General features: G+C 38.7%; 1 protein-coding gene and 1 pseudogene across 1 annotated transcript in view; one reads left to right on the forward strand and one right to left on the reverse strand.

Moving 5' to 3' along the window:
- Positions 1-17,496, forward strand: part of INTS4 (integrator complex subunit 4) — a 107,342-nt gene that overhangs the window by 58,675 nt on the left and 31,171 nt on the right. The window contains exons 11-15 of the mRNA XM_052661765.1: positions 2,785-2,990; positions 5,883-6,025; positions 10,039-10,154; positions 13,797-13,930; positions 15,154-15,311. Of these exons, the coding sequence (XP_052517725.1) occupies positions 2,785-2,990; positions 5,883-6,025; positions 10,039-10,154; positions 13,797-13,930; positions 15,154-15,311 (757 nt within the window). The remainder of the gene's footprint in view (positions 1-2,784; positions 2,991-5,882; positions 6,026-10,038; positions 10,155-13,796; positions 13,931-15,153; positions 15,312-17,496) is intronic.
- LOC128068644 (proteasome activator complex subunit 1-like) lies at positions 9,256-12,504 on the reverse strand (annotated as a pseudogene).

Consider the following 17,496-nt stretch of genomic DNA (forward strand, 5'->3'; position numbering starts at 1 on the left):
AGAATCATAGAGCTTGCCTCATTTATTTCCTGCTCTCAGAGATCACTCCCTCTTACTGCCGGATATATGGTGTGTTGAATACTTTTGTTTCATATATTTCGTCTCTGTTTCTAGTTGTTTAGTTGTTTCAGAAAGAAGGATTAATCTGGCTTTGTTACTCCATTTTAACCAGTAATAGAAACCCTTGCAAAGCTCTTAGCATTTCCATAGTATGATGCTGTCCATCTCACATGTATCACAGATAGTGCTTTGAGTTGAGTGACTCCAACATCCTATTTTCAGTTAGGCTAACATACCTAAGTAGATAATGTTGATTGTTCAAATTTTACAGTAAAATTGTGTCAGAGGATTAGAACTAAGGTCTTTAAAATGCCTATAAAAATGATAACCTTAGAACAGAATTTCTTAGAAGGACAAGAAAATTACTTTGGAAAGACAGTTCTTCTGTTAGTAGATCGATGAATTGGGTTACTCTATTCAGTTTGCTATAAGGCTTTCTAGATACATGGAAATTAAAGCTGCTTCTGCTTTTTTTCCCCATGAACTTGATATATGAATGAAAAATTTAAATAGTGTTAGATAATAAGGAACTTCAGTTATTAAAACCCAGTTTATCCTAAGACAGGTAACTAGAATCTATTTTGTTTCTACTAGCAGTTTTGCTTTGTTTAGTTTCTGCAAATAAATTTAATCACAGTTAATGTTTATGTGGTTTATTTCTACAGTTTTTAGTTTGTCACTAGGGTCTAATTAAAGTAACAACTTTGGAAAGTGAGTAGATCATAACCAGCATCAGGTACGGCAGCTCTCTAATCATATTTACAAAATTCTGAGTCAGTCAGGGTCTCAGGGATACATTTGCTGGGTGAAATGGAGCCTGTTTCGTTGGCTGTAGCTGCTAGTGTAGCCATAGTATCACACAGTTCCAGGCCTCTTGTTGCAGGCTCTCCCTCCTTCCCGGACCTTTACATGTGCTTCCTCTGTGTAGAAAGGCCCTTTCTCTTTCTTCTGGCCCAGCCACTCCATCTGGTATTACTTTAGGGTCACTTTCCAGAATGCTGCCTGTGAGCCTGCTCAGTAGCCTGTGTGCCTCTTCTGCATTTTCTTAGCACGACCTGTGCTTTTCCATTGTACCACTCATCACTGTGTGATGCAGTGGACTGTTCTCGCCTGTAGTGGCTAGGAGATGGTGTGAAGCACGAAGCTGGTAAGCAACAAAACTAGAACCTGATTACACACGTTAAGATACCAGAGGATCAATCTTTTTTTTTTCTCGAGCAAGCTAGTTCCTTTTCTCTGCCCTAGATCTTTAAGGAGATTGTTACATATTATCAACATTCCAAAAAGTCCAGTAGGAAATGTTAATTTAGCTACCTGTAGCTGAGCTGTGCATGGCAAAGTAGAAAGCCAAGTGTCTTTGCTTCTGCTTGGAATACTGATTACCTCATGTTGATCAGAAGTTTCTCTGTGATTCCCTTGACACACTTGCAGGAGTTACATGAGTCAGTGCTACATAACCGATAAAGCCCTTGGAAGCAGGGTCAGCATTTAAAATATTTGGGTCCATTTCTGTCTTGTTTTATAATTATTAGCAATTTCGTGTTTAAATTATATTATTGTGATGTGGAGCAAATCCTTCCCTTCTGACGAAAAGGAGGAATTTATAAGTACCAAGAAAAATCTGAGTCATCTCCCTTTAATGTAGTAATTCTGTTTTTAAGTGTCTGTAAAACCTTTCTTATACAAAAAAAACGGGCTATATTTGAGAGTTTAACCACAGTTGAAGGCTTTTTTGAAACTGTACATTTTATTGTAGAACTCAGGGGAACCATTGGAATGAAACAGGCATCTGTGGAAGTCTTGTGAGCATGTACTGTAACTTACTCATCTCTCATCTCTTATGTCCCAACACTCAGCACAGGGCCTGGCATATAGTGCATGTTCAGAATGCATTGTCAGTGAATGAATGAAGGGCTTCCTGGACTCAGTGGCCTCACTGTTACATGTTCTGAGCATATAAAGAGATAGGGGACATGCCTCGGTTTTCAGGGTGCTTACAAGATCTGTACCTATATCATGGTTAATATTGAGCCTTTAACACATGCCAGACAGCGTGCTGTGCGCTTTCCCCACACTATGTCATTTACTCCTCCTAACTTCTCTGTAAGAAAATGAGAATTCTCTTGAAGTGCTATGAAGTTAAGTTACTTATTCAAGATCACCGTCCAAGTTAGTGGATGGATTACTTTTTGCAATTCAGTGCGAGACCTCTGTCATTCCAGAGCCAGTACCCTTAACTACTACATGACACTAGGCTATAATTAGCAGACCAGAGTACTAGTCTTATCTCTGTTCTCACTTTGAGGCAAGTTTATCTACTTTGTTGAGTCTTATCTCTAGATTGAGAATAATGATACTTGAGCCTATTTTAATCTTAATAATGCTGTTTGAAAAGTGCTTTTTAAAAAAGTACTGTGGTTGGAATACTGAGATAATAAGACAACTGAGTTTTCAAGAAATTTAGGTTAATGGAGATAGACATGTGACTTGATCACATGTCTGTGGGTTTAAGATCTGAACCTCAGTTCTTGTGGTACCAGCGTCCTTGTTTGTAGGTCCGTGTGAAGGCAGTAGCAGAATCTACAGGCTTGGAGGAGATCTCCCAGAGAGAGTTTGCAGAGTGAGAAGAGTAAAGGGGGAAACACAAGCACGAATGAGCAGTCCTTGCATTTTATCCATGGGTCTTAACTTGACGTGCAGTTTTGTTTGTTCCCTTCTCTCTAGAGGTCCGCATTGCTGCTGTGGAGGCGCTCTGCATGCTGGCTCAGTCTTCACCCTCTTTTGCTGAGAAGTGCCTCGATTTCCTGGTTGACATGTTTAATGATGAAATTGAGGAAGTACGTCTACAGTCCATACATACCATGAGAAAAATCTCTAACAATATCACTCTTCGAGAGGATCAGCTTGACACTGTCCTGGCTGTGTTAGAGGTGAGCGATCACAGTTTGTTATGCATTTCTTCATCACTACCTACTGAGTGCTGCTTTTCTTTTTTTTTCTTTTTTTGCCGGACATTGGTGATAAAATAGTGAAGAGGTAGCACAGTTGTGCTTTTTGATCATATAGCTCCTTCATGATGGAGGAGTCTGACTGTTAAACAGGAAATTTGAATAAAGCTTAGTACTGCTATGATCAGGAAAGGGCGGGATGCCCTGGGAATACAGAGTATCTAATCTGAATTAGCCGAGGTAAGGTTGGGGAGATAAGGAAGAAAGAAGGAATGCTGTAGTGGATACTTGAAGGAGTAGGACTTAATGAGGCATTTTCTTTCTTTTTTTTTAATGAAAGTATAGTTGACTTGCTATATTAGAAAAATCAGAAAGAGAAATTATATTAGATTCAGGTATATAAAGAATTTTCTTGGGAAGGAGTGGCACTGATGGTAGTGGGGTGGAAGGGTTCCAAGCAGAGGGAGCAGTGTCTTAAAGATCCAGAGGTAAAAGTGGATATGATATATTCAAGGAATCGGGAGGAGCCAAATAAATACATAAAATTTAAAAAAGAAACCCACAAGAAAGTCAGTTAGGACCCATCCAGTCATTCTGGTTAAAATGAATAAATAAAAAGGAGTAGCTGCTGATACATGTAACAACATGGATACATTATGCTAAATGAAAGTAGCCAGGCAGTAGAAGCAGCATGCTCTATGATTTCATTTATATGACATTTTGGAAAGAAGAAACTGTAGCAGAAAATGCATCATTGATTGCTAGAAACTGGGATGAGGGGTAGACTCCAAAGGGACACTAGGAAAGTGTTTGAGTGATGCAGGTGTTTTATATCGTGATTGTGATGGTGATTATATAACTATATGGATTTGTTAAAGTCATGGAAGTGTACACTAGAAAGGATGAATTTTACAGAATGTAACAGATGTCAATAAACCTGACTTTAAAAAAAAATACTTTGGAGATCCCATTTCCTGCTAAAAGTAACCAAAATGCAGAAGAGAAATGGCTGATTCCAGGTGTGGTGCAGGAAACATAACAAGATAACCTTGTACTGCCTTGTCATACAGAAAGCAGATATTAGCTTTCAAACACCCCTAGGCTTATATCAAAAGACCCAGGAGATGACTTAGATAGTCTCTCACTGGCCAAAGGTGAAACATCTCATTAAGATTACAACAGCAAATATGATGAAACCCATGATTTTATAATAATTAAGTAAAACACTTTAGGTACATTGGAAGGTGCTTAGTAATCAACTCATTATTTTGAAAACTGGTAAATTAAGGAAGCAAGCATTTATCCTTCCTTTTCCGATACAAATGGAACTTCAAGACAACCAGCCAGGTGATAAAGGGACGTTTCTCTTGTAGAAGTATTCCAGTTAATAAATCAAGAATGGCAGAATTTACATATTATTGTTTTACAACTTTAATGAACTACTAGATCTAGGCAGTGATCTTCAGTGGTTAGTAATATCACAAAGGAGAAATACATAGTTGCTGAGTGAAGTATACGGTACCACCTGTGAAGTGGTCTTATAAAAAAATCGAACCGGATTCTGATCAAGCCTGTAAATCAAACTACCATCTCAAAATATACAGGGGAGAAATTGCAAGGGGTAAAAAGTGAGATGTAAAGAGATTTTACGTATTAAAAGATACTTAAGGGGCATATTACCCAACTGCAATGAGTGGACATTCTTGGAGCCTGAAAGACTCATTTTTAAAAAGAAGTATTATGGAAATATTTACCAACAGAATGCTATGATTTCTCTGACTGGATTCAAAATAATTTGGGAGGGGAGGGTTAAGATATAGATGAAGCATGGTTGGCTATGAGTTAATTGTTGAGACTGGGGGGTTTCTTGTCTCTATATATTTATACATGTTTCAAATTGTATATGTTAAAATGTTTTAAAGAACTGGCAAAAAATGCTATGAAGATATCAATAAGAGTAAAACTGATACGTGTCCGTTTATGTTAGCACTAAGAAGTTGTTGGTGAACTCTTCTAATCATTTTAGTGAGGCTGAGCAGAAGGTATTGGGGAGGGAAGAGGCCACTTTCTGACATCACCTGGTGTACCTCTTTTTTCGTTTATCTGCCCTAGCCACGTTGCTATTTTTTCAGCATGCTTTTGCCTTTCAACCATAGCCTTTATGTTTGCCGTTCCCTTTGATCATGCCACATAAAATGACTCCAATCCTGGTACTCTTATCCTTAACCTTCTTTATAGTTTCTCATATCTTATTTATTTAGGATGTGCTAGGTCTTTGTTGCTGCACTGGACTTTCTTTAGTTGCAGCGAGCAGAGGCTACTCTCTAGTTGTGGCGCTTGAGCTACCCATTGCCATGGCTTCTCTTGTTGGAGAGCACTGACTCTAGGGCATGCAGGCTTCAGGAGTTGTAATGCACGGGCTTAGCTGCCCTGAGGTATGTGGAATCTTCTCAGACTAGAGATGGAACCTGTGTCCCTTGCATTGGCAGGTGGATTCTTAACCACTGGATCACCAGGGCAGTCCTTTAGCTGTTTGTTTTTGTCTTTTCACTGGAAGGAAGCTCCTGAGAGCAGAGATTCAATTTTAATCATGGCTGTATCCCTAACGCTTGGTACATAGTAGGTACTGATAAATGTTGACTATTTAATAAGTATTCTGTAAATGTTGAGTGTACAAATGAATGAGTGAACAAATGAGTGAATTCTTCAAATATCATTTCAAATTTTACCTCCTCTGTGAAGTCTTCAACTACTAGGCCCTCCTCTTTGAGAGGGGCTCTTTGTCTTATCCTCCCACTTTAACTTGTACAGTCCTCCATAAATAGCCAATCCATAGTGATTTCTTTTATTATTATTGTTCCTTTTTTTTTTAAGGATTCATCTAGAGATATTAGAGAGGCTCTTCATGAACTCCTATGCTGTACTAATGTTTCAACCAAAGAAGGGATTCATCTTGCACTGGTGGAGCTGCTAAAAAATTTAACCAAGTACCCTACTGATAGGGACTCCATATGGAAGTAAGGATTTTTTTTTCTCATTTGCTTGCTGAGTCTGATAATGTGTTAAATGTACAGTGTTGACATTATTCAGTGGATCATCATGGATTGAGATATGGCCTTCAATTTTGCCTTCACTGTAGAAACCTGATTCAACTTAGCCATACCCTCAAGAATCTGGTTCCTAAACTGAATATCATGTCTTAGGTTATTCATTTGTCCATCTGTCCACCTAGCAAATATAATGTGCCTGCCATGTACTTACTATGTACCAAGCCCTATGGTAACTTTTGGAGGTACAGAGATGAGTCCTCGTATATGATGTTAGTCACTCCTTTGTCTGTTTCCATCGTTGTGAAGATTAGAGGGAGGGTAAGTACTTGATCTTCAGATGGAAAATCATGATTCCCCTGATTACCTCTAGTTTAGAGTCAGGCTTAACACTGTTCATTTGAAGAGCTACTTGCATACATTTACTATAAACTATACTTTGTGGGGCTGGTGCACGGTGATGACCCAGAGAGATGTTATGGGGAGGGAGGTGGGAGGGGGGTTCATGTTTGGGAACGCATGTACACCCGTGGTGGATTCATGTCAATGTATGGCAAAACCAATAAAAAAAATAAATAAACTGTACTTTGTTGTATTCCACATATTTCAACAAACTTATGTGATGAGATCACTCCAAATATATGATTTATTTTAAAAAATTATTACCAAAACTAGAAAAACTGTGGGTCAAATCAGGTACAAATCAAGATATACTAAAAGTTTAAAATACCAGGAAATCTTGCTCTAGGTAACATTTCTATTATCTGGTTTTCTGTTTTGCAATTTCTTCATGTTTTTTTTTCAGCTCAATTCATTGTGTGTTTCTTGATTGCCTTCAGGGAGCACTCAGTCATTTGGGATGTGGGGCTATAATGTCCCCTGAGGTATAGTGAGTAAAAGGGCTGAGAGAGGTCAGAAAACTAGTGAATTAAGTTCTTTCCACACAGAAGGAAATAAAGACTGGGGGAAAGTGTACTTTCCTAACAGTATCAAGTGTTTTGAATGCGATGCCTTTCATACCCCATACTCCTATCAGTTTGTTCCTGGGGTTTGTTTTCTCTCTTTTGCTGATCTTACTTTGCGGTCCTTGGTGAAGTCTCATCTCTTTTGTGAAACTTTGTCTGGTCATGGTGATCTCTTCTACCTTTGACAGGTAGAAACCAAATGATACCAAACTATCACTTAACAGTTCATTACCTTGTAATGTTAGTCATCTTTGCCTCAGTTAGATTATAAACTCACTGAGAGCGTTAAATTAAGTTCTATGTTTCTTTTTAATTCAGCACACCTTCTACACTAAAAATTTATTAAAAAAGAAAAATGCCTAAATACCAGCACATATATAGTTTTTTATGCCTTATAAAGGGCATTCATGTAGTCATAGTAGTTAACTAATAGCCAATTAATAATAGCTAAACTAATAGTTAATTGAGTTCTTCTTATATAATGGCAGACACCTCGCCAAGTACTTTTCATTCATTATTTTGTTTAATCCTTTTATCTCATTTGTAGGTAAGAAATATATCTGTTCAAGGCCATGTAGTTATTAAGTTTCCTGTTTGAGATCAGGTCTCTTCTGATTTTAGAACTTCACCTAGGGAATCAGTTAGAATGCTTTTGTCTATAAGTAACAAAAAATCTGATTAAAAGGGGCTTAATCACTGTCTGGTGTTTTTTCTTAACAAAAAAGTCAAGAGAGTTGATATCAGGATTGGTCATTCAACAGTTTAACATGATAAATACTCTGGTTGATTTTTTTTGCAGTTCTCTTGACTTTCTTCTCATAGTTGCAAGATGGCTGTCTCATAAGACAGTATCTTAAGACAGAAAGAAAAGGTCATTCCCTCTATGCGTTTTTTTCTCTCTTCTTAAAAAAGTTTATTGAAGTATAGTTGCTTTACAATGTTGTGTTACTTTCTAGTATATAGCAAAGTATATTTTGTGTGTATATATTGTGTGTTATTTTTCATATTCTTTTCCATTATGATTTATCATGGGATATTGAATATAGTTGCCTGTGCTATACAGTTAGAACCTTGTATATCCATCCTATATATAATAGTTTCCATTTGCTAATGAAAGTGAAAGAGGAGAGTGAAAAAGTTGGCTTAAAGCTCAACATTCAGAAAATGAAGATCATGGCATCTGGTCCCATCACTTCATGGGAAATAGATGGGGAAACAGTGGAAACAGTGTCAGACTTTATTTTGGGGGGCTCCAAAATCACTGCAGATGGTGATTACAGCCATGAAATTAAAAGACGCTTACTCCTTGGAAGGAAAGTTATGACCAACCTAGACAGCATATTTAAAAGCAGAGACATTACTTTGCCAACAAAGGTCCGTCTAGTCAAGGCTATGGTTTTTCCAGTGGTCATGTATGGATGTGAGAGTTGGACTGTGAAGAAAGCTGAGTGCCGAAGAATTGACACTTTTGAACTGTGGTGTTGGAGACGACTCTTGAGAGTCCCTTGGACTGCAAGGAGATCCAACCAGTCTATCCTAAAGGAGATCAGTCCTGGGATTTCATTGGAAGGACTGATGCTAAAGCTGAAACTTCAGTACTTTGGCCACCTCATGTGAAGAGTTGACTCATTGGAAAAGACTCTGATGCTGGGAGGGATTGGGGGCAGGAGGAGAAGGGGACGACAGAGGATGAGATGGCTGGATGGCATCACCAAATTGATGGACATGAGTCTGAGTAAAGTCCGGGAGTTGGTGATGGACAGGGAGGCCTGGCATGCTGCGATTCTTGGGGTTTCAAAGAGTCGGACACAACTGAGTGACTGAACTGAACTGAATCTCAAACTTCCAATCCTTTCCTACCCCCACCCATTTCCCTGTTTGGCAACTACAGATCTGTTCTCTATATCTGTAAGTCTGTTTCTGTTTCATAGATATGTTCATTTGCATGCAATTTTTTTTTTTCCCATTTGGTTAGGAAAACATTCCTGAGAAATTCCCCAGCAGGCTTGATCTCCTGTAACATTGACCAGAACTAGGTTACTTGACTACTTGCAAACTAGTCACTGTAAAATGGGATTGGGATTGCCATGATGTTGCCGTTGTTCAGACACTAAGTAGGGTCCGACTCTTTGCGACCCTATGAATTGGAGCATACCAGGCTTCCCTGTCCTTCACTATCTCCCAGAGTTTACTCAAATTCATGTCTCTTTGAGTCGGTGGTACTATCTAACCATCTCATCCTCTGCCTCTCCCTTCTCCTTTTACCTCCAGTCTTTCCCAGCATCAGGGTCTTTTCCAGTGAGTCATCTCTTCCCATCAGGTGGCCAAAGTATTACAGCTTCAACATCAGTCCTTCCAGTGAATATTCAGGGTTGATTTCCTTTAGGATTGACTAGTTTGATCTCTTTGAAGTCCAAGGAACTCTCAAGAGTCTTCTCCAGCACCACAATTCAAATGCATCAATTCTTTGGCTCTTAGCCTTCTTTATGGTCCAACTCTCACATGTGTACATGACAGCCAGAAAAACCATAGCTTTGACTATATGGGCCATTGTCAGCTAAGAGATATCTAGATTTGTCATGCCTTTCCTTCCAAAAGCAAGCATCTTTTTATTTCATAGCTATAATCACCATCCTCAGTCATTTTTCCCTGATGAGTTTAGACCAATTATGGTTGAGCCCTAGGGGTGAGCCTACCTTCACTGAGTATTTTATTACCTACCTGATGCCTGAGTAAAATCAGGGTCTCTTGGCAGTGAAGTTGGGGGAAATGGTTATTAGTTAAATAACTTTGAAAAATATCTGCTCTGTCAGATCTTTTATCTCCATAATAACCAAGTTTTTAGATGAATTAACTGAGTTCTAGAATAATTAAATGACTTATCAGAAGTCACAGAAGTCACAAAAGTAAATGGTTGAGAATTTGTAATTCTGACTCATGTTTTCTAATTACAATTCCTAATGCTTTTTAAAGCATTTATTAACTTACTAAAGAGGGCTCTCGTTCTGTTTGTTTCAGATGCTTGAAGTTTCTGGGAAGTCGGCACCCAACCCTGGTGCTTCCCTTGGTGCCTGAGCTGCTGAGCACCCACCCATTTTTTGACACAGCTGAACCAGACATGGATGATCCAGCTTGTATCCTCTGCTGACTTAGCAGGAAATTTTGGCCTCTTTTTCTGCAGTGTAGCTTTGGTGGTCTGGGGGTTTGGATTTTGTTTTCTCTTTCTCATTTCTTTTAGTTCAAAGTATATGTTGAGGAAACCTAGTGATAATTATTTTCCTCAGCTTTTGTTTCTTTATTCACAGTAATTCACCTTTGCCATTGAATACTACTACTAATTTTTTAGCCATTCATTGAATACCTAGTATATTCCACGTACTGTTTAAATACTTCATATATTTTATCACTGATCTTTTAAACAACCCTGAAAGGAGGTATTATTCCCTGCTTACCGATGAGGAAACTGAGATCCAGAGAGGTTAAATAACTCTTAAGCAGCAAATCTGGGATACAGAGCCAGGCATATTTGGTTTAAAGGCTGTGGACTTTTCCCTTTCTTATCCCATGTTTCATTTGATCTGCAGCCTGAAGGAGAGGATGGGCTGAGCAAGGGTACACGAATTCTCTGGCTCTAATACCAGCTCAGGGGTGTTGTAATAGCTTTGGGCAGCCTGGCATGTAGTCTGGTTGTTTTCCACTAATGGGAATATATTTACATCAATGCATCCATATTCTTCCACGCTTCTTTTCACTCTGTAGCACACCTTTGGTGGGGTTTAAGGAGGTATTTATTGAGAGACGTGAATCAGCCAAATAACTGGCTGTTGGGGATGACCATTGTTTTCTCTTAATATTTTTTTTAAATTTTCATAGGGCATTTGAACAATTTTTTAAAAGATCTGTGTAATTGATGTGCTAACAAATGCCTGACTCTGTGTTTACCTCTAAGAAAGGTACATCCCTGACCTGACGTCTACAGGTGCAATACTATGGCTGTTTGAAATTCAGCTCATCTGAGAGAGACTTGTGGGCTAGGTGTTACTACAGATTACACAGGACATATTAAAATGCCTGGATATCTGAAGCCTCCTTCACATTAAAAAAAAAAAAGCTAAACATTTCTGAAAGTATAATGTTAGTATGTTTGTCTTCGAATAACAGATTGCCTCAAATATAGCTTAAATATTAATTACAGGTTTTTTTTTTTTCTCTCAATGTAAAAGAAGTCAGGATGTAAGCAGTTTGCTGCTGATGTAGTAGCTCCACATTTCTTCTTCTTCTCTTTCTTTTTTTTTAGTTTTTGGCCACTCTAAGAGGCATGTGGGATCTTAGTTCCCGAACTAGGGATTAAACCCATGCCCCCTGCACTGGAAGCTCAGAGTCTTAACCCACTGGACCACCAGGGACGTCCTGTTTTGTATTTTTATTTCTGATTTTCCCTCTGTTGCAAAATTAATACACATAGAAAACATTTTAAAGTGGAAAAAAAAATTTCATGTTTAACAGCCAGAGTCTTACGAGCTAAAGTAATTGTTAATATTTTGGTGTGTTTCCTTCTCCCTTTTTATTTATTTATTTAGTTTTTGGCAATGGTATGACTATATTTATTGTGCCTGGGAAGCAAGATGAGGAAGCAGCCTCAACATGCAGAAGGTGGGGAAAGTATGGAGTCCCCTGTAAAAGTTAGGAGGTCTCTGCTGGACCCATCGCAGAATGAGAGGAAGCTCTCAATAGATCATTCCCTTCATTTCTTCCCTGGGCTTTTGGGCTTTTCAAAATTCTTCAGGATGGTGATGTATAACACAGCATAAGCATTGTGGATCTCCATGACCATCAGCCAGATGTCCTGGTAGTCTGCCTCCTCCAGCTCCCACACCAGTTGTCGATAAGACCCACGTGGGGCTGCTTAGCTGCTTTGGTCATGGCATCACCATGCTCAGAGAAGTGCTTGGGAGATTTGTGTGTGAAAGCCTTCCAGTTTGGTGTGAAGGGCGGTTATCAGCTCAAACACCTTCTGGACAGCCACTCCAAAATTGTTCCCCTCCTCAATCTGAGGTATCTGCAGCTGCAACCAGGTGGTGACCAGACTGAGCTTCTCAGTGACATCCTTGATTTCAGGCAGCACACGCTGCAGGAGGACCCCAGTCTTCTCATTGCAGCTCACTGGGCTACATCATGGAGGACCTTTGTCTTCATCTTCCCCTTTCTTCTTTTCATCCTTGTCTTCCTTCTCTTGCTGTTTTTTCCTCTCCTTCTTCTCTTTCTCTTTGATTGGATCAAGCCTGGGATGCCTACCAGAGCCTTCAGATTGGCTTCATTGAGAGCTAGCTCCTTTAAAAATGCATCCCCCCAAAAAAACACATCCAACTCAGAAATCTTCGTGGAGAAATAGCACCCGAGCAGGTTCTCTGTCTTAGTACTCAGGTCTTTATGGAACACATCCACCTTGGCTTGGGCTTCAGGCAGGACCCTGAATGTGGCCATGGCTGGGGTGGGGCCTAGTGCTGCATACGGCTGGAAGAGTGGGTATGGGAAAGTGAAAGCAGCGATTACTCCCCACATGGCCTTCCTGGATAGTGGGAGTGGAGGTCCTAGAGGAGGCCGGGACAGACCAGAGAGAGGCGGGGAGGCAGCCTCACTGCAACCAGGTGGTGACTGGGTTGAGCTTAGACCCCTAGAGCCCAAGAGGTACCTTCCTGCTTCCCCACCTCTCCTCCCTTTTTAAGAGCTTGGGTTTGGGATTTTGTTGTTATTTTTTTTAACATTTTATTTCATCAAACAACATTTGGTGATAGATAGGTGCTATCATATCCCCTATACATTTTGGAGCCTAATTTTTTCAGTTATAATAAAATGCTTCTGATATAATATCAAACTAATAAATATAATTTTTAATGATTGTGTAATATTTCATCAAGTAGATTAAACAGAAGTTGTATAATTGTTCTTCTGGTTTTGGACATTTAGGTTGTTTCTGATTATTTGCTATTATTTGAATGATTCTCTGTTTGATTTTGAGATATGGAATTACTCAGGATTCATAAGATTCTTAGGGTGGTAGTTTAGTTTCTAAGTTGTGTCCAACTCTTGCAACCCCATGGACTGTAGCCCACCACTGTAGCTCCTCTGTCCATGGGATTTCCCAGGCAAGAATACTGGAATGAGTTGCCATTTCTTTCTCCAGGGGATCTTCCCGACCCAGGGCTCGAACCCGAGTCTCTTGCACTCAGGTGGGTCTCCTGTGTTGCAGGCAGATTTTTTACCAACTGAGCCGGCAGGGAAGTCTATAATCTTGTATCAAGTTATTATTCAAAGAGATTGTGCCAGGATATACTTTAGTAGGCATTGTACCAAAGTTTCTATCTGTTAGTATTCTCATCAGCAGACATAATTTAAAACAACCTTTCTTGGAGAAGGAAATGGCAACCCACTCCAGTATTCTTGCCTGGAAAAGTACATGGACAGAGGAGCCTGGCGGGCTGCAGTCCATGGGGTTACATAACTGAGCATGTGTGCATGAGGGTGGAGGGAGATGGGTTGGTAGCAATAAACTGGTAGAACTAAAAATAAATAAATAGAACAACCTTTCTTTGGTAATTGGAGGGGTACTTGGGGAAATTTGGTGTGAGGTTTATATAGCTCTGAATCTGCATTTGTTTGTTAGAAAAATTGTAGTCATTTAGCAGAAATTTGAGGGCTTAGAAGTAGAGGCACAAAATTCTGGCCAGGCTCAACCTTTGATACCTCCAAGTTTACTTAACGCACCTATTTATCAGACATTGCAGTTTTGGTTCTTATTTTCAATGCTGCTAAAACCTGTCCAACGATGCCTGCATTGTTCTCAGATCACACCTTCAGGCACTATGCCTACCTTCGAGACAGTCTTTCTCATCTTGTTCCTGCCTTGAGAGTATGTTGAAAACATCTTTTGTCCATGTTTTTGCTTGTTTGATTTTTAGTCCTTTGTGGTAAATAGCAGAAAGAGGAATGTATATTTTCTGAAAATACATTCATTAATTCTCTTTAACTCTTATTTTGTACTCCTGCTTCTGAATCCTTTACCTTTTAAGAACATTCATTTTTTGAATGTACCTGGGTTATTGACTATGTTATATTAGGCAAGAAGAAGCCTGGAACATTTCTTACTTTATTTATTTATTTTTAAATTTTTTGGCCACCTCATACAGTATGTGGGATCTTAGACCCCGACCAGAGATTGAACCCACACCCCCTGCTTTGGAAGCATGGAATCTTAACCACTGAACTGCCAGGGAAGTTTCTGGAACAGCATATTTTAAATCAAGGATTAGATCCTGTTACATTTTAATAATTACATAAAACTATGATTCTCAATAAGTTTACTTTTTAATAATGTTATAAGTTTATTTTTTATATAAGTTTATTTATACAAGTTTATTTTTTAATAATGTTATTTTAAAAACTGAAAGAAAACATTTTTGATGAACCATACTGATAATATACTGATCACCATACTGATAATAATAGCAAACACTGAGTGCTTTGTGCAGGCACTTTGCTAAGCTCTTTATTTGAATTTACTCATCCCTACTTAAATAACTCTAAATTTAGAATAATATATGTACATGGTTAGAAAACTTAAACTATAAACTATAAACTTCTCATCCCTTTCTTGAAAGGTAGCCACTTTTAGCAGTAAGAACAAGAATTGTAATTATTAATTATCATAATATAAAACTTTTATAGCATGCTGTAAATGTTTTTTAATACAAAAATTTATTTGGGAATAAATCATCAGTCTTCTATGAAGTGAATAATCAATAAAGGTTAAAAATAAATGCGGCATTAATTTTTAGTCTCATTTCTGTGGTTAGCCCATTTATTATAGTTAACAATAGAAAATAATATTATAGCATTCTCTTTTCTTTTTCTCCTTGCAGCTTGTGGCTGGCTGTATTGGGTAGACCATGTTCATTTTTTTTCTCTTTTTCCCTTTCTCCCACTTAAGCCAAGGAAGGAGAAAAAGATTATTTACAGAATTACCTAGCTCTTTTTCCTTTTCTTTGTTTGACTCACATTTTTTCCCCTGGTTTCTTTGTTTTACCAAAAGTTGGGCCACAGAGTTGATGGTGTAACCCCACTGTGTTTGCTTAGTTACCAGGTAGAAAGCTAGTGTCATCAGGTCTTTCTCCCAATATCACACCTCAAGAGGATCCTTCCCATCAGTTCCTGCAGCAGAGCCTCGAAAGGGTATATAGTCTTCAGCACCTTGACCCTCAGGGAACCCAGGAGCTGCTAGAGTTCACCATCAGGTGAGGTTACTGATCATTCTTTTCCTTTGACAGAGTTAATGTCGTTATGCTTGGCTTGACCCTTATGATTTCTAATGTTGGTTATAGGTTGATTTTTCTGACTCTGTTGACATGATTTTATGATGTTTTTATTTTGAATTAGATTGTGGTTTAAGCATATGACAAAGAAAAAGTTTCTGTTCATGACTAGATTGATGATTAGTACAAAGCTAGAAGGAGTTAGCAAAGAAGCTGTTTTCAGCTTTTCTTACCTTTATATATATATATATTAGTTTGAGTAACAGAAAATGCAACTAACAGTGGTTTAAACAAGAGGAAAAGTCAATTCTTTCTCATAGGCAGACAGCTGAGGTGGCTGATAATCTAGACTCATTCTTTTCTTGTTCCTCCATCTTTGGCATCAAGTGGCCTTTGCCTGAAGATCCAAACTTCAACTGTCTCCTATATAATCCAACCTCGAGAAAACAGGAAAGAGTAGAAGGGCATCGTTTCTACAAGCACTCCCTTTAAAGACACTTCCTGCAGAGTTGCATGTTCTAAGGTTCCTTGTGTCTCATTGAGTGGAACTTAAGTCACATAGCTATATCTAGCTGCGAGGGGCTAGGAAAGGTAGTTTTTGTGCCAAGTGACCAGTGCTTAGTTAGTGCATGGTGACTCTGTTACTGAGGAAGAAGGGAAGGATATTGATAACAATCAGCAAACTGTCAGGCTCTGTTGTAATGTCCTGAATGATCTGAAAAGAAATGAAACCCGTTTGCCTTTAGCAAAGGCAGTATCTGTCTGCCTCTGTAAATAGGGTTTGATTGAGACACAGCATTTAGCAACTGCTTTCCTGCTGCAGTGGTTCAGCTGAGTAGTTACCATGGAGACACTGGACGGCAAAGCCTAAAGTATTTACTATCTGATCCTTTATGGAAAAAGTTTGCTGACCCTGAAGTGCTGCCTCAATCACATTTTCTTTCTCATCTGCTCCCTCACCAAGGTGATTAAATTTAGAGACTGCTACTGAAGTTGTTGGCGCTGAGCCTAGGAAAATAAGCTCTACTTCCGACTCACCCGTAGCTAAATAAACATTTAAGTTTTATCCTTGACACTTTACTAACCAGTTGGCATTAAGAAAGTACAGAATGCACGGAAGTTAGCTAGTTTGGTCATTAGCTGCAATGCTGGCTTTTTGGCTTTTTTTTTTTAAGCTAATGAAACTTTATTAAACAATATTTAAAAAAAAACCAAAGGGGAAAAAAAAAGATAAATCTCCAAATCACCCATATACAACAGAAACACAAAGATGCTATACACTATTCGTTTCAGATCCACCCTGGCCCTCCACTAGGTAGACCACTGGCGTTTGACTTCAGTAAACATCTTGGTTTGAGTCACCCTCATAATCTCGGTTTTATGAAGTGATAGTGCTGCTGGACTTTGGGCTGGTCAGATGCCCGTTGTACTGCTGTGGTCCATCCTGGGCACTGTGTTTCTTATTAAGTGCATTCTTGAGAAAGGTGGCCAGGATGGTGAAAAATTTGGAAAGGAAAGCAGATGGTACAGTAGTTAACTGATTACCTACTATGTTTTACAAACATTATTGCAGTTAGATGTTGTGAACCATTTCACAAAGAAGTAGAAATTTGGGGAAATGAAGCAGTTTGTTAGGAAGTAGAACTGAGATTTAAATCTAGCTTTGTTTGACTCTAAAACTGATGCTGTCTGATATGCACAGTGAAGGGGATTCTTATATCTGTGAAGAATAGATGAGATGACCCCTCGGGTTCTTCAGAATGTACATTTTCTATAGTTGTTGAAAAGTGAACTATTAGTCCAAATTTCATACAGAAGTTTCTCTGATTAGGACTGTGGCCATTTACTTGTTAGTACTAGTATCAAACAAACAAAATTCACCGTCATACACATTGTCCTTCGTTGTAATCTCAGCAAGCGTGTCACCCAACTAAGATTTCACCTCATGGCTATAGTTCAGTGATGGTCCTGGGGGATGAATTTTTGGTTTGTTTTTAGAACTTGACATAACTACTTGACATAACTACTACTTGACATAACATCACCACTGTATTTTGGGTGCTTTATAGGAGCTTAGTAAGTATTTGTTGAAAACTTTAGTTATGGTGGCTTAACCAGGAAGGAAAACTTCTAAGATTTTTATCGATAGCATTTTCTTCTGGTTATA

Source organism: Budorcas taxicolor, chromosome 25, assembly GCF_023091745.1.
Source record: "Budorcas taxicolor isolate Tak-1 chromosome 25, Takin1.1, whole genome shotgun sequence".
NCBI classification, from domain to species: Eukaryota; Metazoa; Chordata; class Mammalia; order Artiodactyla; family Bovidae; genus Budorcas; species Budorcas taxicolor.